Here is a 27415-nt window from a genome sequence, read left to right on the forward strand (position 1 = left end):
AAATCAAGTCAAGGAGGGAGTGGGAGGAAAGAAATGTGGTAAGGGGGTGTAAACAATATACTCAAGGAGTTTTGAAGCAAAAGGGAGGAAAGAGATGGGTCGGTAGTTGGAGAGTATGTTATGATCAACGGTATGTGTTCTAAGAATGGGGGAAAAAAGTTCATGTTTGAATGCAGAAGGGACAGTGCCAGATTATAGGGAGAGATTGAGTTAGTGGGCAAGATGGGAACAGGCAGAAGAAGACAGGTAACAGAGGAGACAGGAAAGGATAGGGTCAAGGGGGAAAGTGGAAGGAGGGGAGGACTGAAAAAGGGCCAAGACTTCCTCTTCAGAAAAAGGGGAGAAAGATGACAGAGTTGTTGAGACAGATGGGGAGGGTTGGTCAGGGAAAAGAGGGGCAGGAGTGCTGAGGGTCTGATGGGATATGATGCTCTCACGTATGGAGTCAATTTTAGAAGTAAAGTAAGTGGCAAAGTCAAGGGCACAGAGAGAGGAGTGGAGTCAAGGAGGGGAAAGGAAGAGGAGGGAGTTAATTTGGCAAAGAGACACTGGGGCTTTGAGGACTAGGAGGAGATGATGTACTTTAAATATGATTGTTTGGAGAGTGACAGGGATGCACTGTAGGATGAGAGAATAAATTTGAAAAGGAGGAAGTCTGACGCCGGTCACGAGCCAATCAGCATTAGCTCCAGCTCGCAACCAGTGCAAGATTCAAAATTTCCAAGGCTACGGCTGCATGACAGTTCACTGGTGTCATGACTAGAGTTGGTCCTACCGGTGGGGGTGCTGGTGTCTGGAGATTGGTGCAAGGTGCACATGGATGTCTGAGGGGTACAAGCCATGTGGTGACAGGTAAGACTGGCAGCACTGCCACGCTGGGGAATGCTGGTGCCGCCATCTTGGTTTTGGACATCTGATCTTAATGGGCCAATCAGATTGGAGCATCTTGTGTTTACTCTCGGCAGCCTATCATGCACATTCCCATGGTACTTAAGGGTGTTCAGCACACCCTCTAGTTGCCAGTGCAATGTATACACAGTGCAAGCTCCTTATCTCCGTGTGTTATTTGCAGTCCCAGCAGTGCTCCGTCTCCATCTCAGGCTGTTCCCAGATACCCGCATCTACCTTGCTATATCCCAGTACTCACCCCACGGTTTGTGTACCCTCCAGCTCTCCAGACTCAGAACCCACTCCAGCACTTCAGATCTCTGTTCCTCAGTTACACCTCCATTGGATTAGTGTTTTCTCTGCCTAATACCTGTTTTCAGCATCACTAATTAGACTTTGTTTTCTCAACCTAACACCGGTATCCAGACTCACTAATTAGACTTGTTTTTCTGCCACACATCACTTGGACTTTCATTAATTCCAATACTCCCATTAAACCTGCTGCATTTCAATACTGCAAACCCGTTCCAGTTTTATCTCCTGCATCCACCCGGGTTCAAAAAATATTCCAAACCTGACAACTGGTAGCCCGACACCAAATACCAGTGGTGTGCGGTCAGGTGAGGTAGAGCCCTTCCTGTCATACTTAGGTATACTCCAGAGTTTTGACTATAACAATTATAAGAAAAATGTAAAGAAAATAATATAAATATTATCTTTGTATTATTGTTATAATTTTTATAGTCAAAATTATGGAGCACAAGTGTATGGAGGGTGAGGCACTGCCTCCCCTGTCTACCTTTTCTGCACATCCCTTATCAAAACTCACCAAATTTCCAGCATTATATACTACTGCACCTGTGTATAATGCTCATATGAACCCTGATACTAGCCAATGACTCCCCAGCCATTTACCTCACCGTACATCACTGCCAAATACACCTGCTGCAGGCGAAGGAGAGAGGCTGCTGGACATACACAGGGCAAGGGTAGGTAAGAGGCTGCTCAAGGGACACTGGTGGTTGCATAATATGTAAGGGGCATTACTGTCTGGCCTAATGTTATAGGGGCATTACTGTGTGTGACCTAATATTATAAGGAACATTACTGTGTGGCATAATGTGTAAGGGGCATTACTGTGTGGCATAATGTATAAAGGGCACTACTACTGTGTGGCATAAAGTGTTGTAAGGGACATTATTACTGGGTGGCATAATAATTATTAGGAGTACTCCTGTGTGGCATAATGTGAATGCGCTCTGTGTGGCATAACATAAATGGGCTCTGTGTGGCATAATGTGAACAGGTGGCATTATGTGTGACATCTTATGAATTAGGGTCAGTACTGTGCAGTGTAATATGATTAAGGGGCACTACTGTGCTTTGTAATGTAACTAAGGGGAACTGTTGTGTGGCATAATTTGAATTGGGGGTACTGTTGTGTGCTCATACCCCTTCCCAGCAAGAACACACTTTTTTTTCGGTGCTCTCACTGCTTCAGTTATGGATGGGGCTACCAAAGCTCTTCATGTACACAGGGCACCAAAATGAATAATTACCGCTCTACTTGAGTGTGCATAGATGTGTTGTCCATTGTGCTCAGCACCCCCTGCCCTAAAAATTCATACAGTGATCACTATCTAATCCTCTACAACTACTAAGCCAGGGTTTGGTCATTTGGAAAATGAACCAACCAAATACCAAATGTCTGACTATGGCACATGTATGAATCCCCTACAGCATGTGTGTTGTGTGTATTTTAATACAGAGAATGATGTACACATGTATGTTGTTCTAATATTAATTATATTTGTTAGAGCATAGACTAAGAAGTGGGAGGAGTCAGTAGAAGTAAGAGGAGGAGTCTATTCCAGGAGCCAGGTGCTGACGCAAGGTGGGCCTGTGTGCTTTAAATACTAGGGCCTATTTTTAGTACCAGTCTGGCCCTGTGTCCATCACATGATCCTTGATCATAAGGGAAATACAGGACTATTAAGCAAGATCAGGACTATCAGGGTTAGCATTTCTGCTTTGTAAGGTCACCTACTAAACTAAATAAAATATGATCATTGCCTAGAAAATCATTGACCCCATTTGTGATTTACGTGGGTGCATATGTCTAGAACATTCCCAATATTTGTGTTATTATTTTAACATGTATTTTTATTTCCCTATGAAAGCGGCACTATATGAAAAACCTTCATTATACAGATCCCGCTGGGGAAGAGATGTCCTTTAATGAGAGAGGAGATCTGCCCTCTAAGTGGTCAATGGCAAACATGGTCATATACAAAACTGGCATTACACATGAGTTTCTTCTAAAATCCTTGACCACCTTTGAAGAATCACTAGAAGATGATCAGGTTTCCCATATAGATCCAGCAGAAATCACTTGGAAAGAAGGCACGGTGAGAGAAAATCAAATATACTACTGTACATATAAATTAGTTGTTTGATACAAGGTCTATTCAAATAATTAATCAAACTAATAAATGACCTTATTAACTGCACTAAATTATTTTGTCTGGACATGGAAAATCTTCCTATCTGAGATTATTGACATAAAACTGTAAGACCCCCTACAGAGATTGGTCAAAGACCCTCTGGGTGCAGCCTCTTCTCATGGCTAAGACACAAGGGGCCACCTTCAAGGCAAGTTGACAAGGGCACATTGTGCAGTGATAAAACACAATATCATATAATTAATAGGTATGGGAAGTTTTTGGTATCAAAATGTTTTTCTTCTATTATATGTCTCTGATTGTACTGTATTTATTCACAACTAGATTGTAAGCTCCTAGGAGCAGGGTCCTCCTCCCCACTGTCTCACAGCCTTCTTCTCTAGCACTTTAATTACAGCCTTCACCTTCCCAGCTGTAATGTGCATGGAGAATTGTGTTGCTAATTGCCATCATGGAATATCACTATAGGAAACTGTATACTAACATTTCCTTTGCTTAATATGTACTCTAACACTAAACACCACGCACTGAGGGCCTGATTCAGAGCAGGATGCTATTTGCAGACGCTCGTTCAGAAAAAGGGGATGGCTATTTATATTGAGCGCTCGCTCTTTTGTGGTCTGTTGACGCCTCTATGTCTGAGCGAGCGTCTGAAACATGCGCTCACTATTTTGTAAAAGACGCCCCTTGGCCGCTCGCATCCTACGTCATCTCCGCTATTTATTTGATTAATCGAGTACATCGAAAGGCGTATGAACTGCTCGCTATTCTTGTGGTAGCATTTTCCTACCGCAATCATGTGAGCAGTTCAGGCTAAGAGACAACCAAGTGACTTGGTCAATGACGCTGCTTTGTTAATTATGCACACCCTTAAAACACCCGATTTGACCATTTGGCACGCCTGCGTTCGGATCTCCACTCCCCGTTTTCAAGCACCTTCCCCTGTTACCACCCACATACGCCTCATCCTGTCACTCAAATTAGCAGGCATTCGCTATTTTGCGAGCACACGATTTCTGACCGCACTGACTGGTTGGCGCATGCGCATTACAACCCATACGCATGCGCAGATGTGCGAACATCGCTTGGAGCGAACTAGCGGCCGCTTACGAGCGGCTCTGAATCAGGCCCTGAGACACTACTAGATAGTATGCAGACATGTAATAAAGCTTTGAGTGCTGGATGATATTTAGTGCCATTTATGTCAATACAGTTTATAATACTGCACTCCACTGAAAGCAATGGTGTATTACACCTATATGGTCTCTATTCATTATGTTCATTGCTTTTAGTTTTTAAGGTATTTTTTTTTAGAGTACAATCATGTGAGGTCTGACTAGCTTGTAGTTGGAGGGTAAGTATATTGCATGCTGCAGCCTCCTATTTTTTGCTGTATTTCCATTTCCCAGCATTAGGATTAATTAAAGTGTCTGCAGTTAACAAGCTTTTAGTTGTATCTGTTAATTCTTCTTCAAAAAAGGGTGAGCAGCATACATAGGAGCAGCAGTAGGATGTCCAATTTTAGTAAATTAAATTTGATTATACAGGTTGAGTCTCCCATATCCAAATATTCCGAAATACGGAATATTTTTAGCATGACTGAAATAATGAAACCTTTGATTTTTGATGGTTCAATGTACACAAATTTTGTCTAAGGCACAAATTATTAAAAATATTGTATAAAATTACCTTCAGGCTTTGTGTATAAGGTGTATATGAAACATAAATTAATTTTATTTCTGTACACAAACTTTGCTTGAGACACAAAATTATTGAAAATATTGTATAAACTTACCTGCAGACTGTGTGTATAAGGTGTATATAACACATAAATGCATTCTGTGTGTATATTGGGGTCCCATTCCCAAGATATTTCATTATGGTATGCAAATATTATGAAATACGGAATATTCCATAATCCAAAATACCCCTGGTCCCAAGCATTTTGGATATGGGAGACTCAACCTGTAAAGGCCCCCATATGCTAGCAATTGATTGGGGTAATTCGCCGTTCCCCAGACTTCGGGGTCAGTGCATCGGTAAAATACAACATGTTGGATGACTTTGATTTGCCGATCACAATCAAAACATGATCATGATTAGTAAATCGTCAACTTTCATTATGTGGAATTTCACCGATCCACTGATGGATCGGTGATCGTCAATGGCCGCTGGTCAGCATTTCCAACTGATGGATCATCATTTCTGATCCAGTTGGGGGATCAGGCAATCTGTCGGTAGATGTATGGGCCCCTTAAAAAGCATTGATTTTATTGATGAAGAGTAGAGTATTACAATAAAAATAAAATCAGCTTGGGCCACATGGAGATGGAAGATGAAAGTCGAGTTTTAGCACAATATTTTTCACTTAAATGAAAAAATGTAAATGATTAGATTTGATTAAAAAGATTATAATTAATTTCAATTTGAAAGAGACCCAAACTTCAGTGCTTACACGCCTCTGCTGATGACGGTAATTGTGTTGAGAAAAATATATACCATATAGCAAGCTTCAGCCGAAGTTTGTTTTAATTACAAATTAAGAATTTTTCTTTAAAAATTGACTAAAAAATTATTACAACTCAATAATTAAGGCAGTGACAATTGATTAATGTAGAATTACTAATATTAGACATTGACATCTCTGTCTTATTTTGGATGCCAGTCTTGCAGGGAGGCAAATTAACACCTGTCCCACTCCCATCCTCTTGATTCCACCTGTGGCAATAAGCAGCCTTTGCCACAGAAGTAGGACACTTTAATTTCTTCTAGAGTAACCATTGGTGTTCAAGTCTTGGAGCTGGCAACAGCCTTCTAATTTTTATTGTATTTCACCATTCCCTTCCCCACTCTCTAGCAATTGCATGAATTAAAGTGTCTCCAGTTAATAAGCTTGTACGTGTATCTGGGGATGCAGCTCCTGGTCCTGAAATAGATTAATACCACATCACAGCACAATGGTCAATAATTGGATTTATGACACATTAAATCCTCTAACGAGCACCTATTGGTGATCAGTCTTGGTGCCTGCAGCAGCCTATCTATTTTTTGGCTCTATATTTGCTCCTCTGGGTTTGGGACTGATGTTATTGACAAACCAGTCTCTGAATAATACTGTAATTAATAAATATTAATAAAAAAATAAAAAAATATCTTTGATAAAACAATAATAATGATTTTAGCAACATAAAAAACTACTTATTTTAGGAAATAAAATGACAACTAGTTAATTGATTTCTTTATTGTTTGCAACATTCACAATTAAAAATAATAAAAAATAAATTAATTGGATTTATCTGTATAAAGGATGTTTTCAGACATGTACTGACATTTACAGCACCACCAGTTGCTGTTTTAATATGATTTTTATTTTACCTATGTATCATTGGTTACTGGGATGTGTTACACACTGTTTCGTGGTGTTGGATGGTGGTCTTGCACTCCCCCAGCTGCTGCTGCCATAAGTCCGTATGAGTGCTACTTCTATGCTTTGCTGTTTTTATAATGTTATTTTTCTTTGATGGGGGTAAGTTTACTGACAAATACCAGGGTAGTGCCCCAAACTTTTTCAGCTTCCTATGTAAACTGCGATATAACTTTTAAAACTGATGTTCACACAGTTGAGTGATTTTTTAGCTACTGCACATGCACAAAACCACAGTGGGAAGTCTCACTACGCTTGCGTGAACTAATAGATCCGAATTCTGGAATAAGTTTTAGGAAAGATAAGCACCCTGTTTAGGATGGAATATTGCTAGTTCACCAGTTGTTAAAGGAGAAGATGGGGCGTAGCCAGGATTGTGTCCATCAAAATAATAGCCTATGGTAGCAATAAAGGAAAGGGCCCCTACTATTCATTATAAATAGTCTGGAAGAGGAGCCATCTTCCTCTTTTCCAGTTCTGGAACCCCACCCATCTAAGCTGCTTTATGTGCAATTCTTGTTGATTTTGTTGGACTGTGCAATTATCATGTTTTCCTTCCAACAGGTGGAAGTGCAGCCTGGTGGGAAGCAGTGCTCCTAGGCAACCTATTATAGCATTAGAGTGCCTCTCTAGCATTTACTTTTTGATAGCGGCCAGTTGGTCACTCCCCTTAGGGGGGGACTGGGCCATCATCTTAGGGAGGGGTCAATGCTCTGCCAATTAAGGGAGAATGGTTCTGCCTCAGGCCAGTTTATGCCGGGCGGGTATCCGCCTCTTATTATTTAGTCAAATATATTTGCCGAGCTGTGGCCTTGGAGCACTGCTTTTTACTGCCACTATCTTTCTAATTACAAATTGATCAATAAATTTCGTCTGTGTCCTCTTTTAATTCCACATAGGTGTCCGTGTGGTTATTTCTAGTTAGTAAGTGAATTAGCATAGTATAAGATTCAAACAATGGGTGACTTAAGGCGTTCCTTGGTGGAATTGAGGCCGAAAGTGTTTGTAAAAAGAGGCTGCTTCATGGCCATGTTATGGGAGTCCCAGGGGTGTGTCTGTGCACATGGCTGTGTTCCCTATCACAGAACCATAGTCTCAGAGGCCATGTTATGGGAGTCCCTGGGGTGTGTCTATGCATTTAGCTGTGTTCCTTATCACAGAACCATAGTCTCAGAGGCCATTTTATGGGAGTCCCGGGGGTGTGTTTTTGCACATGGCTGTGTTCCCTATCACAGAACCATAGTCTCAGAGGCCATGTTATGGGAGTCCTGGTGGTGTGTCTTCGCATGAGGCTGTGTTCCCAATTACAGTTCTATAGTCTCAGAGGCCATGTTATGGGAGTCCCGGGGGTGTGTCTATGCATGAGGCTGTGTTCCCTATCACAAAACCATAGTCTCAGAGGCCATGTTATGGGAGTCCCGTATGAGTCAAACCTCGATACGCATCAATCGTATGCAGGGAAATCTTCAGTCACAGTGTATCTTGTTGACTTCTGGTAGGCAAGCTGCTGTGAACTGACTATTCCCACTATGATTCCTATTTTATTATGCATTGCTTCAACAATTGGTTTTTACTTGTGAGTGCAGATGTGGTTTTTACTATCATTGAAAATAAATAAGAAGTATTATACAATTATCCCTTCCTTTCTTCCATACTTACCCCATTGTGGAGCCTCCTTAAAGGGACATCCTAAGATTGGGAAAATTGATCCACGGAACAGAAATACAAAGTGATATGTCTGATAATCAATGATTTCTAAGGGAATATCTATAGGGGAAGGGTTATTGTCATGACTTCATTCATCCTGGGTGGTGTTTGGGATCTAAGGCTTTCTTGCACAAAGGGTTTTATTCAAATGCACAAAATGTTTATACACTATATTTGTTTTATTTTATTTGTAAACCTCATTATACCTTGTGAGAACTTGTTATCAGGGGGAGTGCCCTAGAAGTGAGTCATCTACTTTTATATATATTAAACTTTACTGTGGGAGGAAGAGTAGACCCTCCCCGAGTACACATCATCTACTCTGCAGAAAGGAAATGTCACTTGGATGTACTAACATCCGGATGTGATAAATCTCTGTCCCTGAATATCCTCTTCGCACACTTCTCATGGTGTTTTTGACAACAATACTTTTGTAGAGTGTCTGTGCATGTGCCACCGCCAGCTACCGCTAACCTTTCTGCCGCAGTCACCCTCCCCCCAAAGTTTTATCATCTCAATTTGTTTCATCACTGTGCCACCTCCTCTCCTCACTGATATTCTCCTCTCCACTCCTTACACAGTGCATCCCTTATGTGGTGAGCTATGGCTGACACCCACTTGTGGCAGTACTCTACCAAGCACCGCACTGTGCCCACAGCTGAAGGGTTTGCCAGCCTGGTTTATCGCAATTGTTTTAAATATAATATCAATGATGATAATGATAACGATGATGATGACAATGATTAATGATGATGATGATGATATTGATGATGATGATGATGATGATGATGATGATGATGATGATGATGATGATATTGATGATGATGACAATGATTAACAATGATGATGACAATGAAGGTTTCTGCAGAATAATCTACTGTAGCTGCTTCTGCTTTACTGTAGGCTAACTGTACATTCATCCCCAACTGCTGATAGTATTGTTGTGGCTATATCATGTACAGTAGCTTCCTATTCTGATTGCATTTTTGTCCTTTTCACATGGTCTGTTAAAAAATGAGTAGTCCCATTGAACTTATTTAGCATATATAACATAATATTTTGTGTGAAAATGACTTTTCCTACAACAAATTTTTCTTCCCAGATTTGTAACTCTATGGGGCATATTAAATTAGCTGCAGGGTTTCACCCGCGGCTAATTGTCAGGCAAAAGTCCCGCGACCCGGGGATTAGCTATTCAATTAAATAGGTAATTCTCCATGTCTTTAGAACGGGACTCCCACGCGAGAACACACTGATTCCATGTGAACTGCAGAATCAGTGTGTTATACCCTCTCGCACAAAGCTGAATAGGGCAGCTTCACGCTGATTTTACCTCGCACCTACATGGGGAATTCCTGCTAAATGAATCCCGACTATCGTGATAATTAGCTGCAGATATGCCCCTAAATATTTATTCCCCATATATCTTCTCAGTTTTACAGATTTCTGCTGGTCCATCACACAGGCTAATACATGAAGCCCCACCACCTGCTGTCATGAGTTATACAGGGCATGACTGGGGGGGTGGTCTACCTGTATTGCTTGATATCAATAGTCATGTTCTTGTCCATCACACAGGATTATACACGAAGCCCCACCACCTGCTGTCATGTGTTATACAGGGCATGACTGGAGGGGGTGGTCTGCCTGTATTGCCTGGCATCAATATGACTGGAGGGGGTGGTCTGCTTGTATTGCCTGGCAGCAATAGTCCTGTGCTTGTCTGTCACACAGGACAATACATGAATCCACACCACCTGCTGTCATGTGTTATACAGGGCATGACTGGAGGGGGTGGTATGCCTGGTATTGCCTGGTATCAATAGTCCAGTTCTTGTCCATCACACAGGATAATACATGAAGCCCCATCACCTGCTGTCATGTGTTAAACAGGGCATGACTGGAGGTGTTGGTCTACCTGTATTGCCTGGCATCAATAGTTCTGTTCTTATGCATCACACAGGACAATACATGAAGCCCCATCACCTGCTGTCATGGGTTATACAGGGCATGACTGGAGGGGGTGGTCTGTCTGTATTTCCTGGCATCAATAGTCCTTTTTTTCTCCATCACACAGGATAATACATGAAGATCCATCATCTGCTCTCATGAATTATACAGGACATGTCTGCAGCAGGTGGTCAGTCTGTATTGCCTGGCATCAAAAGTCCTCCTCTTGTTTGCCACACTGGCTAATACATGTAGCCCCAAAACCTGCTGTCATTACTGTATATAAGCCTTGACTTGAGGGGGTGGTCTGCCTGTAATGTGTGGTATCAGTATTCCTCTTCTTGCCTGTTAAATGGAAATTCAGCTTCTCAGCCATGTGGGAGAATCAGGGGAAGGCTGATACTAGCATTTGTATATTATCACAGCTGAAAATCCAAATGATATCGCAACCATGCATGTATTAGCCTCCACCTCTGAATCAGGCCTGTAGCATCAGCAGAACTGCCTTTGGCTTCTGTAGGTTGGCTGAGACATTCTTATGGTATTTTGAAGTGCTTGTAGCAGTTGATGTTTTTTACATTGAAAATTTTAAACTGCAGACAAGGAGCAGACAATGTCCAAGGAATGGGATATTTTCACAGAGGCTCATTTCACAAGTCCACATAGGGCTGGTGTACAATTCAGCATTGGTTAATGTTTTTGGAACATATTGTTTTTTTTACTATGTAGATTTGGGGGCCATTCCACAATATGTCCCATATGTGACACTGCTAAAAAAAATTCTGTAGCTGTGTTACTTTTGTGTTTTCAACATACAGTTTGTTGGTAAGTTAAATTATAGCTATTTCTCATTGGTTTTCTTAAAAAAAATAACTCAGGCTTTTACAAAGAGTTGAGCTGAACAATTAAATAGATCTTTCCTATATGTCCCATACTGTATGTGACATTCAATGGACCTTCGGCACATTTTGGATCACATTCAGAGTCGATCGCTTGCTGCAAGCGATCGCTCTGAATGAGGGCGGCCACTTACTTTTTAAAGTGCCGCCTTCTGGTCGATCACTAGGCTGTGGGTTACCAAAGGTTTAAGTGCGCCTGGCAGGGGTGTAACACTTGTGGGTACTCAGTCACTGGCATAAAACATGCACTTATGTTGATGAGGATTGACAGCTGCATCTGATTGGTTGAGTATGTTTTGATACCTATAAAATGTTTGGATCAATGGACTTGAATAAACCTTCAGAATTGCCATGCCCAATGATTCACCTACAGCACCTGCATTTCTCAAACAAGTGAACCTCAATTAGTAAAGGTTTATTAACAGACACTGATGAGTAATAGTTCAAAAGCTATAAAAACACATTGAATTAAATTCTTATATGGAAACATGTAAAATAAATTATCTTTTTGTTTAGATGTTAAAATACACATGGAGGTGCAGAGGCTGCAGTTTGAGCAGTAATCTGAGAGAACACAAGGAACAGACTGATGATGTGTCTCACTGAGAATAAGATGTAAAGGCCAATGATCAGGCCCAATACAATATGTAGCAGTCTGAGATTTTATATTGATGTGACTAATAGCAGCACAATGAAAGTACAGACCGTAGTGTAGGGTAGTACAGTCTACAAGGCCATGGTCTGAGCCATTAATCAGTTCATAGAGTAACAATAAAAAAGCCAGGCCTTTCCAGTATATCTATCCTTAGAATAGTGAGTGCGGGGGCGTGGCTTAACTTCCAGAGCAGACGTGACTTGCTGGAGCTCTTACTGGCTTTATAGATTTTGGCCCGATTATGCCATACTCAGCTTGACCTGCACCTGCACCCACCTGCTCTGTCCCAGAACCCTCGGAGGCTCTGGTGAGGCCTGGCACTCCGTGGCCCACCCACCCTTCAGAAGCTGCGGCCTCGAGTTTGGAGCTCTAGTGGCAAGCTGCGTGCAGTAGATGCTGCGGCCGCCACTTTGATTCCCGTTTCAGCTGACACATCGGCAGCGGTCTTTGGTCTCCCCTATTGACCCACAGGACCTGGACTTCATCTCCCCAGCAGAGCTACTTATAGAGGAACTACCTGGAGTGTGACCTGACTGCCATAGTGGGTGGACGTGGGACCTCGAAGTTCCTTCCTTTTACTGCTCATACAGTGGGCATATGGCCCGTGAGACAGACCTGAAGGGACTCACAGGTGGCAGTACATCCCTGTACCTCCCGACGAATGCACTTTGGAGCCCACAAGCAACTATTTGACTCCTGAGCTCTGAGGCCTAGCACACAAGACGTATCCCCAGCCTTGCAAGCGACTCTACTCCCGATTGTGTGACATGGATCGTTCGCAATAAAACCACTGGTGAGGAGACACCAGGACAGGTGAGCACAGGTGGCGGATATCTATAAACCTCTCTACCTATTTATTTGATGTGAATGACCAATCCTGTGGATTACTAATACACTGAAATCAGCGGTGATGGATGGCCATTTCCTTCTCACAGCCTACCCTGCACTTACTGCGGCGGGAACCCTGAAATAATTTCTATGGCCTAGACTTGCCTTAAACCTCCCTCCATTCACTCTTCTTTGCAAGTAATCGAAGCAGACAATCCAGTGGTGAGATCATCAGTACTACCTCTATAAATATATATATTATCAGTGTGTTGATGAACACAGGGAATAAGAGGCTGGATTATCCCACCTTCACTCAAAGTCCCACAACACCTACTCTTTCCCCAAATGATGATTCCAGTGATGATGCCCCTCTGACAGTGGGCTCTATGAAATTTTTGGCTTTATTCAAAACAGATATTTCTAATGAATTCAAACTAGCTCTCCAGACGTGTCACATCAGGGGATGATTTAGGCCATCATACTGATCACCTTGAAAATAAACTCAAAGAGGTTGGAAAATCTCATAATAATCTTATTAATCTTTATGAGAGAATTGAGGCAGACGTTGTGGCCCTTCAGGGTAAAGTAGGAGATCTGGAAGATCGGTCAAGATTAAATAATATCAAAATCTGTGGCATTCCAGAGTCAGTCTCTCAACCGGATATAACACAAATTGTCACGGAAATATTTCAGCCGACCAATCAAATGTCTGACTTTCTTTTGGATCGTATCCATTGCTTACCCGCAAGATACCTTGATGCACCTTCATTACTACCATGTTAAGGATGCTATCCTTCATGCAGCCAGACCCTCAGATGCCACCTCCAAAATTTTGGGTGACCTCCAGATTTTTGGGGACCTCTCCGCATCCACCCTGGCCCTACATAGATCCTTTTTGCCGGTCACGAGAGCTCTATAGAAGGCTAATATCCCATATTGGTGGGGATACCCAACTAAATTGCTCTACTTCAGTGGTATTTAATCCAGCAGATGGAGTTCAACTCCTGGTGTCATGGAATCTGGAGGACATTTCTTCAAAACTGCCTGGTAGCCCCCGTATGGACAGGGAGTGGACCACTGCAGGCAGCTCCTCTTCTTGAAAATTTTTTAAGGATAACAATTTGACTGAATGTTTATAAGTCCTTAGTAAGTCCTTACTATGTTGTCCTGCTAGGCTCACCTTTACTGCTATGAATATTCGGTCTCCTGTTTATAATATTGCTTCTCAAAAGTAATTGTATAGCTTTCACCTGGCATTATGTTTATAAGAATATCCTTACCTAATCTGAGCTACAAATACCTTAATGCATACTATGACTGTTATAGTTTATAACTGGTGTGATTTATCTACTCATGATGGCTGCAAGTGTTTACAAATGTTTTATACTGATAATGTATATATTTCCATATTGATATAGATATTGATCCCGCTGTCCCAGGGTGTGGCTGTTTTGCTCGATGATAATACTCCTTAACTCGCCTATTCTTCCCTATGTTGAGAGAATGTTTTGAATGTCTGGAGTACAGCGCCGCAGTTGTCCACTGGGTGGCAGCTAAGTGTTAAGGTTATTTTTTCGGCCATGGTTATTATGTGCCTTAAATTCTCTGTTGAGGGAGGGAGTGTTTTTTTCTTTCAATGCTTCCACATACCCCATTGTGCTGCCTCTGGAGATGGCCCCATATAGCCCCACTATGGGTCTATTTATGCCTTCTTTTTTGTGCTATCCCCTTTTCTTTTAGTAAATTTACTACTATTTTTCTACATTTTTTACCCCTTTTGCTTGGGTAAATGTCCCTGGTATTGTTTCCCTGTCCCTTCTCCTCATATACACACTACATCGATTCTCATGATAATGACAATTATATACCACCTACTGTATCATCCTCTCTTTCATTGATCCCCAATGGTTAAAGTAGTGTCAATAAATGCAAAAGGTCTAAATTCCCCTAACAAAAGGAAGTTGGCACTTCGTTACTTTTTTAACACTAAAGCTCATATTGTAACTGTACAAGAGACACATTTTTCTCGTTCCGCCCCACCAACAATTTTTTACCATAAATTCCCACATTGTTATACATCAAATAGCCCTAGTAAGAAAGCAGGAGTAGCTATACTTCTGGCTGCATCATGCAAATTTACTCTAGACAAACAATGATTGACCAAGAAGGCTGCTATCTCATCCTCATTGGTAAACTAGAAGATACCCAGGTGACTCTATCTATGGTGTACACCCCTATTCCGAAATAGGTTAGCGCCACCAGACATTTTTGTAATGATTTTTGTTCCCATTGTAAGGTTATGCCTCTCATTTTAGGAGACTTTAACATGGTCCTTCATCCCCACATGGACAGGTCCACACATAAAATAATTTCAAGAGCCAGCCCCCCCATGACCACTCTCAGGTATTCTGATGCATCCTGCTGGAATATGATCTGTATCTGTATATTTGGAGGGCCAAAAATCCTTATGTGATAGATTACACCTTCTTTTCCCAGGTTCACCTCTCATACTTAGCTATTTCCAACAAATGGACCCTTCAACAGATTAAAAGGACCTCTATCCTGCCAATGATGTGGTCTGACCACTCCACACAGTCTACAATGGAATATCTCTTTTACTGGAACTCCTCCCAGTTCATGGAGCTTAGGTGAATATCTTCTTACGACCATGCAGCAAAACAATCCATCTCCCAATCCTTATCTTTATACCTCGAGTCTAACCCAGTAGGGGATACATCTGTTTTCACGGTATGGTGTGCTTCAGAAGCAGTGGTTCGTGGGACTGCTATCAAGACTGCAGCCTGACTCCGTAAGAGTGCACTGCAAAGACAAACAGAATTGGAAACCCAAATTGCGACTAGAATCCAGACATAAAGCATCCCCATCTAATAAACAAATTATAGAACTCTCCTTCAAGTTATGGAGGAATGAAACATGTTAGCTCTAAAGGCAGTACATAAATCACTCTTTCAATTGAAGCAGAAATTCTATGTTAAAGAATATAGGGCTGGCAGAATGTTGGCTAGGAAACGTAGGGGAAAGTGGCTAAAGAGCAGATCAGAACTATTACTAATTCTCAGGGAATTAAAGTTACAGATCCGATGGAAAATCTGATGCATTTGCTAAGTATTATTCTCACTTATACAACTTGGCTGATGATTCTGCAACTCCACAGCTGATAGCGGAGGATATTAGCAAATTCCTAGAAACTATACATTTGCCCTCTCTGGACACAGAAGCCCTGCAGTCTCTTAAGCTGCCATTGGTCAGCAGAGTAGATAGTAGCCGCTATAAATGCTCTCCCTTCAAACAAGGCCCCGGGTCCAGATGGTTGCATAAACAAATTTGATTAATTCTTTCAGGATTCCTTAGCCCGTTCCTAGCCCAGGTTTTTAATGAGGCTTCAGTATTAGGATCTTTCCCCAAGGAGATGCTAGAGGCCAGGATTATGGCCTTTACTAAATCTGGTAAGAATCCGACTCTGTTGTCTAACTACCACCCGATAGCCTTACTCAATACGGATGTCAAACTATATGCTAAAATTATCACTAATAGACAATTCCATTACTCTCCTTCCTGATACACCAGGACCAAGTGGGTTTTGTACAGGGGAGACAATCCCCTGACAATACAAAGAGGTTCATCAATATTATCGATGTCTTCTCCAGTAGAGAGGATTTTCTTCTTTTGTTGTCTTTGTACACTGAAAAGGCATTTCATAGACTTCATTGGAAGTATTTGCAAGCCACTCTATGTAAGTTTGGAAAAATGGGCAGAGCCCTGCCCTCTATTTCTGCACTGTACTCCAACCCTTCGGCCAGAGTTTTCATGAATTCCTCTTTTATACATTTTGTATAACCAATGTCACATGCCAAGCCCTGTCTCTGCTTGTGTTTGCTCTTGCGATTGAGCCACTGGCGGAAACTACTCGTTCCACCCTCACTATACAAGGCCCTGTGCTTTATTGGAAAAATTCATAAAGTCTGCTTATTCACGGACAATGTCCTCCTATTTATTACCAATTCTACTTCATCCCTCCCCCATCTGCATAGAGTATTGGAGGACTATTCCAAAGTTAAATTGTTCTAAAACTGAGGCCCTCCCTATCAATTTTACCTCAGGACTACTTAGTTCCCTTAGTGATATATATTCCTAATTATGACAGGATAGGGGCATTAAATATCTTGGAATTCAAATTACCCCTAAAACTGCATCCTTGATCCCCTCTAAATAGCTCCCTCTATTGAGTAAAGTAACACTTATGCTGTTGGACTGGATGATGCAGGAGGTCTCATGGTTGGGGCGTGTAGTGGCTCTAAAAATGGTCATTTTGCCCAAAATACTTTACTTATTTAGAACTATTCCTATCTGAGTCTTTTATAAATATGTTTGGAAAGGTAAGAAACATAGACTAGCTAGATGTACAATGTCGCTTCCGAAGTCTGAGGGTGGACTTTCCTTCCCTGATCTTCATTGCTGCCAAATAGCAACTCTTTTGTCACAGTTGGGTGAATGGTCAATAATGACTGATGCTAAAGCGTGGCTATTACTTGAACGTGATCAAGCAACTCCTCTCCCATTACTGGATATATTAATGTTCACGTCCACTATCAAGCTATCCTCATATTGTTTATCAATAGCGGTGCACGCATCCTGTTGAACCTGGTTAGAATTAGTGTCTCTTACAGAAGATGTGTCCCTTCCTACAACGAAGCTGTCTCTAAAGAGTATAGCACAGCAGATTATTTCCCTACATTTGTGGGCAACTCAGGGAATGCTCTCATTAAACGATATCATGACAGAGGGCACTTTGGTCTCTTATGCTCAACTCCAAACACAATATTCTGTTTCACACAGAGACTTTTATAAATACCTCCAATTGTGATATTGGATCACATGCAATTTGCAGAGATCCCAAAAAGTTTTGACACTCTCTCACTCTCTCTCTCTCTCTCTCTCTCTCTCTCTCTCTCTCTCTCTCTCTCTCTCTCTCTATATATGTATATATATATATATATATATACAGGAGAAGCTTTATAAAACAGGGAGTGAATGTAATATTACTTGGTGGTATTCACTATTAATACAACCTCAGACTTCAATCCTATTCCCCTCATTGATAAAATGGGAGAAGGACCTCTCTTGCTCTATCTCCATGACTCAATGGCATAACATATTTCAAAATTGTTTTTGTGTTTCTAAATGTATCTCCCATTTTGAAAAGTTTTATAAACTCCTTCACATACTGTATTTAACCCCTGCCCTTATGTTATTCAACCATCTACTTCTAATCTTTGTTGGCGGGAATGTGATCATGTGGGAACTTTGTTACACGTTTTTTTGGACCTGTACTAAAATCTCTTTCTTGTGGAAGTCGATATTTGCCCTAATTTCAAAGATCTCCAATACTCATATTGCTCCAAACCCAATGTTAGCAATGTTTCATGTTACAGAAGAAGCCACTATATTCAGCAACACTTACATATTGGGTCATATCCTAATTTCCACTAAGCTCTTATTAGCTCACTATTGGTGCACAAACACGGTTCCCTTTCTTGTAGAGGTGGAGAGAAGTGTACAATCCCATTATGAATTGGAAGTGGCGAGGGTCACTTACTTGTCTAAGGCCTCCAATCTTCATATTCGATGGTTTAGCTATAATGAACATTGATTATCAAAAAATTATTAATAATAACTACAAAGTGGATGCTGACAAGTCTTCATAATAGAGGGTATTACTATTCTCTAATTGTACTGATAATGATACAGTTTCATTTGATATTGAAATATCTGTGACGTATGCAATGGCTTGTTATGTGAAATGTAAGATTGGTGTATATCCCATTATCCTGTTCCCCTCCCCCAATTAACTTTCCCTCTCTCTTTTCTGTATCCTCATCCTTTCCCCCTCTCTTTTTATGTCAGTTTGTGTGTATATATATATATATATATATATAATATATTCTTATTTATATATACTCCAAATAAAAAGGAACTTTGAAAAAAAAAAATCAAAAAGGAATAGTGAGTGCAACTTGGTATCAAAGCCAGAAATTCAACCCAACCATGGAGAGAGCAAATCAGGATCAAAGCCAGTAATTCAGTCTGAGGGGCCTATTCATTAAACCTAAAAATTCTCTGGAGATAATTAGCTTTAGAACTCTCTTGCAGTTCTAGCTAATTATAGGTGGAATTCATCATTCCACCTCTCCATAAGTATCTATTCCGGTACCTGTCATTTTTGCGATGACAGCTTTTTGGGAAATAGATACTTTTCCTGCCTACACTACTTTATCGCATCTGGAAACAGTGTTGCGCATGCGCTGTTACATCTGTAAAACCAGCGCATGCGCAGCACTGCCTACAGATGTGTTAAGATTCGTACCACCCCCCCGATTCCCCCCACCCCCCTCCCCCTTCCGCTCACCTTCCCCCCCCCCGACTTACCTGTCTGCGCAGCAGCCTCCGGCTCCATCCTGCTGGTCTGTTATGTGGTTTCCCAGCAGACCACATGACCGATTAGTAAAAAAAAAAACTTTTTTTTTTTTGTCTAAACTTTCTGTCCGACCAGCCTCTGGAGCCTGAGGACAGAGCAGAGCGCCGGAGGGACTCATCGGGGGACCTGCACACACGGATACAGGTAAGTTTCACCTGCTATTCGCCACCTCACAGTGGCGAATAGTAACTGCATCAAATTCCGAAAATTGATAATTTTCGGAATTTGATGAATACCATAATTTCCACATCCCCATACTAATGTACTAATGTACCCATACTAATGTACTAATGTACTAATGTACTAATATACTAATGTACTAATGTACCCATACTAATGTACTAATGTACTAATGTACCCATACTAATGTACTAATGTACTAATGTATGGGGAGTGTGGAAATTAACGCCGGGGAACTTAGCAAGGAGATATCTGTGATATCTCCTGTGCTAAGTGGCTACATGAATACCAAAATAACGTTATTTAATTAAAATGTCCTTAAAAACTTTATTTTAGTGTTGATGAATAGGCCCCTGAGAATGCTGAGAGAAAGCCATCTTCAAAGGCTGTAATTTGATCCAGGAATAGTGAGCACAAACTTGGGTCAAAGCCAGTAATTCAGTCTGAGAGTAGTGAGAGCCGAAATGTCTGTCTAAAAAATAGTCTACACAAGCTAAGGTTATAGGACCTCATTCAGAGTCGGTCGAAGCGGCCGCACGGTCGTATGCCACCGATGTTCGCTATACTGCGCAAGTGTAAAGTTCACAATGCGCGTGCGCAAATTAGCTGCTACGATCAGAAATTTCTCTCTCCTTGAACACAGCCAGGTCGGTAGTTTGAGTGACAGGATGAGGCATTTGTGGGTGGTAACAGGGGAAGGTGCTTGAAAACAGGGGTGTGGAGATCCGAACGCAGGCGTGCCTAATTATGCGAACAGCGTTTTATAGGAGTGCATACGGTTTATGGGAGTGCATAATTAACAAAGTAGCGTCATGGCACATGTGACATGGGAGGTTTTTACACTGACATGATCGTAGAGCTTAAGAGAGGGTATGGTCAACCTTAAGCTCTACGACCAGTTCCGATGGTTTCCGATGGTCTCGATTAATCCTTATATGTCCGGAGATGACGTGCAATGCGTACGAGAAGGGGGGCGTTTTTTTTTGTCTTCCGACCGCTTCCTCCCCTTGGTCGGCCAGCTACCGATCCGAACTTAGGGACGCAACTTGCGAGGGAATCATTTGCATATCCGGCCCCTTTTCCCGTATGACCGTGCGGCCGCTTCGACCGACTCTGAATGATGTCCATATTCTCATGCAGACAGGAGATTAACTGCACAGATATTAGTAGAATTATTTCACTGCAACCAGGAAACAGGAGCAGTGCTATTATTATTATTATTATTATTATCATTTATTTAAATGGCACCACAAAGGATTCGCAGTGCCTTACACAGTACATAAATGAGCACACAAAAAAAAACATTAATAGAAATACAAAACATTGCAGGACAAGGACATGGTTTATACACACAGCTGCATAACACAAGCAGCAGGGCATCAGCAACTAAGTGTTTGGTGCCAATTGGGGAGTTAGGAGTACATGATAGTATAAGTAAGGGGGGGCAAAAGCACATGAGGGATGAGGGCCCTGCTCGTGAGAGGTTACATTCTAAAGGGAAAGGGAAGACAGACAGGGGCAACACAGATGGGTAGATAGTGAGGAAGGAACATGGAGCAGTGGGTTAGGATATGTGCCACGGAATGTGTGTGTTATAAGACCTTGTGTTATGTTAGAATTAAGTCCTTCGTTCATCTGTCTCTATGACAAAAATAGATTTTATTTATCTGTTATTTACATGAGAAATGTACAAAATAAAGTAGTTACACTTTAATTGTTTTGTGTCACATTTTAGCATCTAAACACATCCAGCTAAAAATGTGGCAATTATGGGTCTGTCTCACCATCCTAATAGTGAGTACTATAGTCCCGGCTGCTGGCTGCTATGCCATGCTCCTATTAGTGGGTGCTTCTTACAGGCTAGGCCCACCAACAGAGAGGTGCAGCCATCCACAACATGCAGTGGCCACACCCCCTCCAGGGGGGGACCCCAAGTTGTTGCTTTACTCGGGTCCAGGATTTCTTATGGCTGCCCTAGAGGGGACCAGCAGAGACAGTAGATAATGGGGCTTAGTGGTGGGGTAGCAAGTCCATTGAGGCAGGAAGGTGGTTAAGATTGGAGGAACAGGAAAGGTGGGTGAGAGAAGTAGAGGTTTGGAAGGGAGCTTGGCGAGAGAAAAAAGGGGGAACAGCAAGTGGAGGAGACTAGAGGGGGAGGATAGGGATGGATAATGTAGGGAAAACAGAGGATTATGTAGACACTGATTAAGGTGGGTGACTGAGGCAAAAGGTATTCATGCTGTGGATGAGGTAATAAGTGAGATGAAAACTGGAGTGTGATGTGTGAAAACTGTGTGATGTGGAGACTGTGATGTAGAGGCTGTGTGATTTGGAGGCTGTATGATTTGGAGGCTGTGTGATGTGGAGGCTGTGTGATGTGGGGACAGTGTGGATAAATGTGGTTAGATATATAATACAGGTAAAAGAACAGTGCTGCTAATATATGAGCACAGCTCCAAATGTGAAATATAAAGAGAAGTAGGTGAGTAGTGGGTGCGGGAATTAGTTACTAAAATAAAGAATATTAAAGTAGATAGATGTGAAGCAATGGAGGGAGGAAATACAGTACAAACAGGATTTTCAGTAGCATGAAGGCAAAAATTACAATGTACAGAGCTGATCTATTCAAAGGTGTTCAACAAGAGCAATCAGTGAGGGCAGCACAGAGTTTGGGAAGTACCTGCTATGTATAAGTAGGGAGTGCAGTAAGGAGTTTCCTGGATATACAGTACAGCAGCTGTTACTGATGGTGAATTTGCTTATTCACACAAGTATGTTTGATATCCTTCAGCAAGTGTTCTGGCTTTCAGTGTGTTCTCTTTCAGTTTTTCTCCAGTATAACTTCAGTATAACTCTGTCTTAGATTATAAGTGTAATTACAATTTAATAACTAACACTTTGAAACTAACACTAACTTTAGAAGCCAAAGGCCATGCAGCCTAACAGATCACTACTAAGTATAGCTACAAACATGTGTCTGTTTTTTCACTGATTGGGAACCCTCCACCAGTACTCAACACACACTAGATTGGGATGCAATAAAGTTGAAGATAAGCAAATATTGAGATGGGAGAAGACCATCACAGATTCCCCAAAAAAAATCCTAACTTCATTTATAGTAATGTCAGCTAATATAAATGTAGTAGCAGATTACCTGCAAGTCATAGAAAGAGAGAAGTCAGATCAGTCTTTGCATCTTGTGCATATGGCTAATAAGATCTTCGGCGTAACTCCGTCTTAGGGCTCTATTCAATCTGAGGTGAAAACACGTTATTGGCGATAATTTATCACTGACGACTTCATTTTCATCTGTTTGAATTTTCCCCGTATTCAATTACATTGACTATTCGCCGGTGCGAAAAGTCAATGTAAACAAATGGGTATAATTTTTCTCCAGCCTTTAGCTGGTGAAAAAAAGTGCAGAATTGGGGTTTAGGGGTGAAGGCTTAAAGAAAATAGCCTGCACCCCTGGGAATGCCCTCTAAAAACAATGTGTGTCAATAAAAGTAAAAAAAAAAAAAATAGGGACACCCCAAAAAAATATTAAAAATTCTGGGGTAAAAAAAAATACAGGGGTACCCATAGTGATCCTCTATGTCTGGACATCTTTAGGGGGGTCCTAGGATGATTTCCTGAAAATTCCCATTTTTTTTGCAGTTCCAAGTTTCGCCAGGTCCCGTTTTCGCATCCTTTGATATTGAATACGGGGAATAACGGGCACGTGCACAATACTTTTCTACCTGGAAAACGGGAGGAGGCAAAAAGTCCAGCATGTGAAAAGTCTGGACTTTTCGCCTCAAATTGAATACGGGCCAATGTTATTAAATTGTAAGTACACTTATAATCTAACACTTTGAAACTAACACTAACTATAGCAGCCAAAGGCTATGCAGCCTAACAGATCACTTATATGTATAGCTATCACCATCACCTGCATAAACATCTGAGGGCAGATAAAATACCAGCATCCAATCGTAAAGACTGCAAACCGTAGCAGGTAATCATTTTATGTACTGTATGTAGCAAGACAAACAACGAAACAGTTGTGAATGATCAGATTGTCTTCAGCTGATGATAACAGCTCTCTCCTTATATTGTTGGAGGAAATGTTAAAGGCACTTTAGATCAAGGTTTCTGTAAAAAGACTTTATTGGTCTCACTGCTGAATGGTTCTTCCTGGCACCTAAGCCATATCTACTGGACCATGGTCTTTCCAGTGAACAAGATAGTGGTTTTGAACTTGATCTTTCTTAGCTTCCAATTGTTTTTCATCAACATATTCTGGAGGGTCATCAATAATCACTGATTATGATTTAGCAAAGCTTCTTCTAGAAAAATCTTTGATGTAAAAACTGCTATATGCAAGGAACAAACAACGGTTTTACGTATTTGAAATTACTTGGGTAAATCAAGTTGTAAAGAGACTGGATTTACTTATGAAATTAGCTGGTTTTCTATATCAAAAATATTCTTGTATCAACAGCTGAACAAAACAATTCTAAATAAACTTCCTTGCAAACCTTCTTTATGCTTATAGCCATGTCCCTTACTTCAGCAACTCCACAACAATTCACGCTCAGAAAAGATTGTGACCGATAGATACAGAAAGAAGGAGAGATCCCTGAAGAAGCATTAACAAAATTGTTATATGAAAACTACAGTAATTGTTGTAGTCAATAATCTTCAGTACAGGAGATGTAACATCTGAGGATGATTTCTAGATGTTGATTAATTCTTTCAGTTTGACTATTGGTCTGGTGATAATTTAAAGAGAAAGCAACCTTAATGTCTAACACTGAGCAGAGAACTTGGAGAATCATGCAATAAATTGGGATGCAATATTGGAAACCATTGATCACAGACAAATACTACTGTCCTCTCCCGGCATTAATCTGGTGGACATGCTGCCCCTATACTGAGACAATAATAGGCAGAAGATGTAGTCATTGATTAAATCCAGGAAGCAATTAGGAGACTGGGAAAGGTCTTTTGCACAGTATATTCCTGTGATCAACAAAATGATAAATTGTAAACTTTTGATATCAATTAACCATCTTCAAAACTTGCTGTAAGAAATGTGTACGACACAAAACACAGAAATCGCTTGGTTGATCTGTGACAATACTTCCTCTGATCAGGAAAACCAAAATTCAAAGAGGTCATTGACCATAAATGTTAGTGTGTAGTGATTGTGACCAGAAACAATGATCATGTTGTGAAGTGTGTGACCAGCTAAAGTATTTCCCTTTATTATAAGTGCCCATAACAGCTTGGGAGGGGGCTGCACTTATTGTAATGAAGAAGTTACTACATACCCATAAAGTATCCAGTCTAACATCTGGATAATCAGCACAGATATAAATCATATAATGGCACCAATGCTTTGTGGGAATAGTGACAATGTGAATGTGTGATGTACATAAGTCACCACATTCTGTCATATATTTATGTTGAATAATTATTGTTACTATAAATCAAGTCAAATGATTTACAGTAAAAAGTCCAAATAAATGTCAGATGGGGAATCCCAACACTATATAATATGCCAACAATAATTACATCACAAATTAAAAGTTTAGAACAATTTTAGAAACAAATATTAAAAAATTAGCAATATGTATAATATAATATTTGACATTTTATTACATGTGCAAGGTCCCCAGATCCCAATGCAATGATAGATGTTCTCCTGGATACAGAAAAGCTTCTAATGGAGGATTCCATGTCTGCTGCTATGTCTGTGTCCCGTGTTCTGAGGGGGAAATGTCCAATGTTACAGGTGGGGATGTGTCATATACAGGAAGAATCATCTTAGCAGTAACTAAAGCTAATGTACAGTACAATTTCTAAGTTAGGGTCCTCACACTAGTGTGTAAATGGTGACAGTGCTATTGACTTAAACAGCAATTAAGCAGTGATACCACAACCCCCTAAAATACTATTGTTCTAATGCCAAAATGTTTTCAGCTAGTGACCCCAATTAATTGAGCTACAGCAGTTACACATTGTAGCTATCTGAGAGACTATAATAATTATATTGATATACTCTAACACCCCTCAATGAGGCACCTAAGCTTTGAGAATTACCAGGTTGAAGCAAGGCCAAAGATTGCTAAGAAAATGGATGGAGGCTATTTGTGTAGTTTTAATGGATGTTGATGTTGTTTATTTGTTTTTTTATTTAAAGAGAAATGATCACAAGTGTGCAACCATAAAGTGCAAATCTGCCTGTGTAACACCAATGGAGCCTTCACCACACTCACAAAATAACTTTTTAACAACAATTAGTGTCCCACAATTTGAAAACAGTATATTCTCTTACCAAAATTCTCAGTCTTTAAAAATAGTTCAGCAACAAATCCTGCTGGAATTTTTCATATAGCTTTTTATCCCAAGTGAGCAATCCTCAAATTACATTTTGTATCTAAAAAGGAATCAGAACAGAAACACATAGTGCAATACAATTTCTTTTACATTGCACTCACAATAGAACAATTAATAATAGCATATATTACAATATCCAAGGTGAACTTATCATAGGGCCACCAATAATCAATAATGTAAAAGATCACTCTCCATGTGGTAATATGTAAATTGAAGTCCACAGGTCCACAGATTACACCTGGTAATCTTCACCACTGATGCCCCAAAAGACAACCTTAGCTTAACGCATTTCAAACTTTGTAGAGTCCTTCTTCAGATGTGTTTCTGTTCTGTCACTTTTTGTTGTTAAATAATTGTTTTATTAGGAAGATAAATACTGAGCACATAGATAATACATGTTATTTTATATTTAATTATAGATAGTGATGTCTGCCATAGATGTCCTGATGAAGAGTGGTCGGATGAGAGAAAAGTGAGCTGTATTCCCAAATCGTACGACTTTCTGTCATATGAGAAGGACATTGTGGTACTAATTTCTGCAGTAACAGCTTCATCTTTTTCTGCCATAACTTTATTTATATTAGGGAACTTTATTTATTACTGGGACACTCCCATTGTGAAAGCCAATAATCGGGCTGTAAGCTTCATTCTCCTGGTCTCCATTTTGCTGAGCTTCCTCTGTGTGTTCTTGTTCCTCGGACGGCCGATGGATATAACCTGCAGGCTGAGACAGACGTCATTTGGGATCTTCTTCTCCATAGCTGTCTCTTCTGTACTGGCCAAGACGGTCACTGTCTGCATTGCTTTCAAAGCCACCAAACCTGGCAGTCCCTGGAGGAAGTGGGTCACACTCAAAGTGTCTAATTATGTGGTGATTGTGTGCTCCTCTGTCCAAGCTCTGATCTGTGGTATCTGGCAGTCTGTTTCTCCTCCCTACCTGGAGTATGACCATCACTCCTATCAGGGAATGATCATCATTCAGTGTAATGAAGGGTCGGTGATTGGGTTTTACTCTGTGTTGGGTTACATGGGGATCCTGATGGCTGTGAGCTTTGTTCTGGCTTTCATGGTGAGAACATTACCGGACAGTTTTAATGAGGCCAAGTACATTACCTTCAGCATGCTGGTGTTCTGCAGTGTATGGATTGCAATGATCCCGGCCTATCTGAGCACCAAAGGGAAAGACATGGTGGCTGTGGAGATATTCGCCATATTGACCTCATGTGCTGGAGTTCTGGGCTGTATATTTTTCCCAAAGCTGTATATTCTGCTTATAAGACCTGAACTTAACTCCAGGAAAATCATCCTGGACAACAATTTATAAAAAATCAAATACTGTACCAATATTCAATACAATAACTGTTTTGTTCCATAAGCTTTGTTTAATTAAGTTGCATTGTAAGATCATTTATTTAAATAATTATAGATACATAAAGAGCTATTAAAGTGATATCATAAACTATTCCTCTAAAATAAACATGGCCACTACACAGGGTAATGTCATTCCAATAACAACAGTTACACAACTGATCCACTATTACA

General features: G+C 40.7%; 1 protein-coding gene across 1 annotated transcript; it reads left to right on the forward strand.

Annotated features, from left to right (window-relative positions):
- Positions 1 to 3167: 3167 nt before the first annotated feature.
- On the forward strand, positions 3168 to 27197 carry LOC148481525 (vomeronasal type-2 receptor 26-like). Its single transcript, XM_088453283.1, has 3 exons — positions 3168 to 3296; positions 25145 to 25268; positions 26293 to 27197. Exons 1-3 carry the CDS (start codon positions 3168 to 3170, stop codon positions 27195 to 27197), a joined length of 1158 nt encoding a protein of 385 aa, XP_088309409.1.
- Positions 27198 to 27415: the final 218 nt, after the last annotated feature.

Source organism: Taudactylus pleione, unplaced genomic scaffold (assembly GCF_031769625.1).
Source record: "Taudactylus pleione unplaced genomic scaffold, aTauple2 ptg000575l, whole genome shotgun sequence".
In the NCBI taxonomy this organism is placed as follows: Eukaryota; Metazoa; Chordata; class Amphibia; order Anura; family Myobatrachidae; genus Taudactylus; species Taudactylus pleione.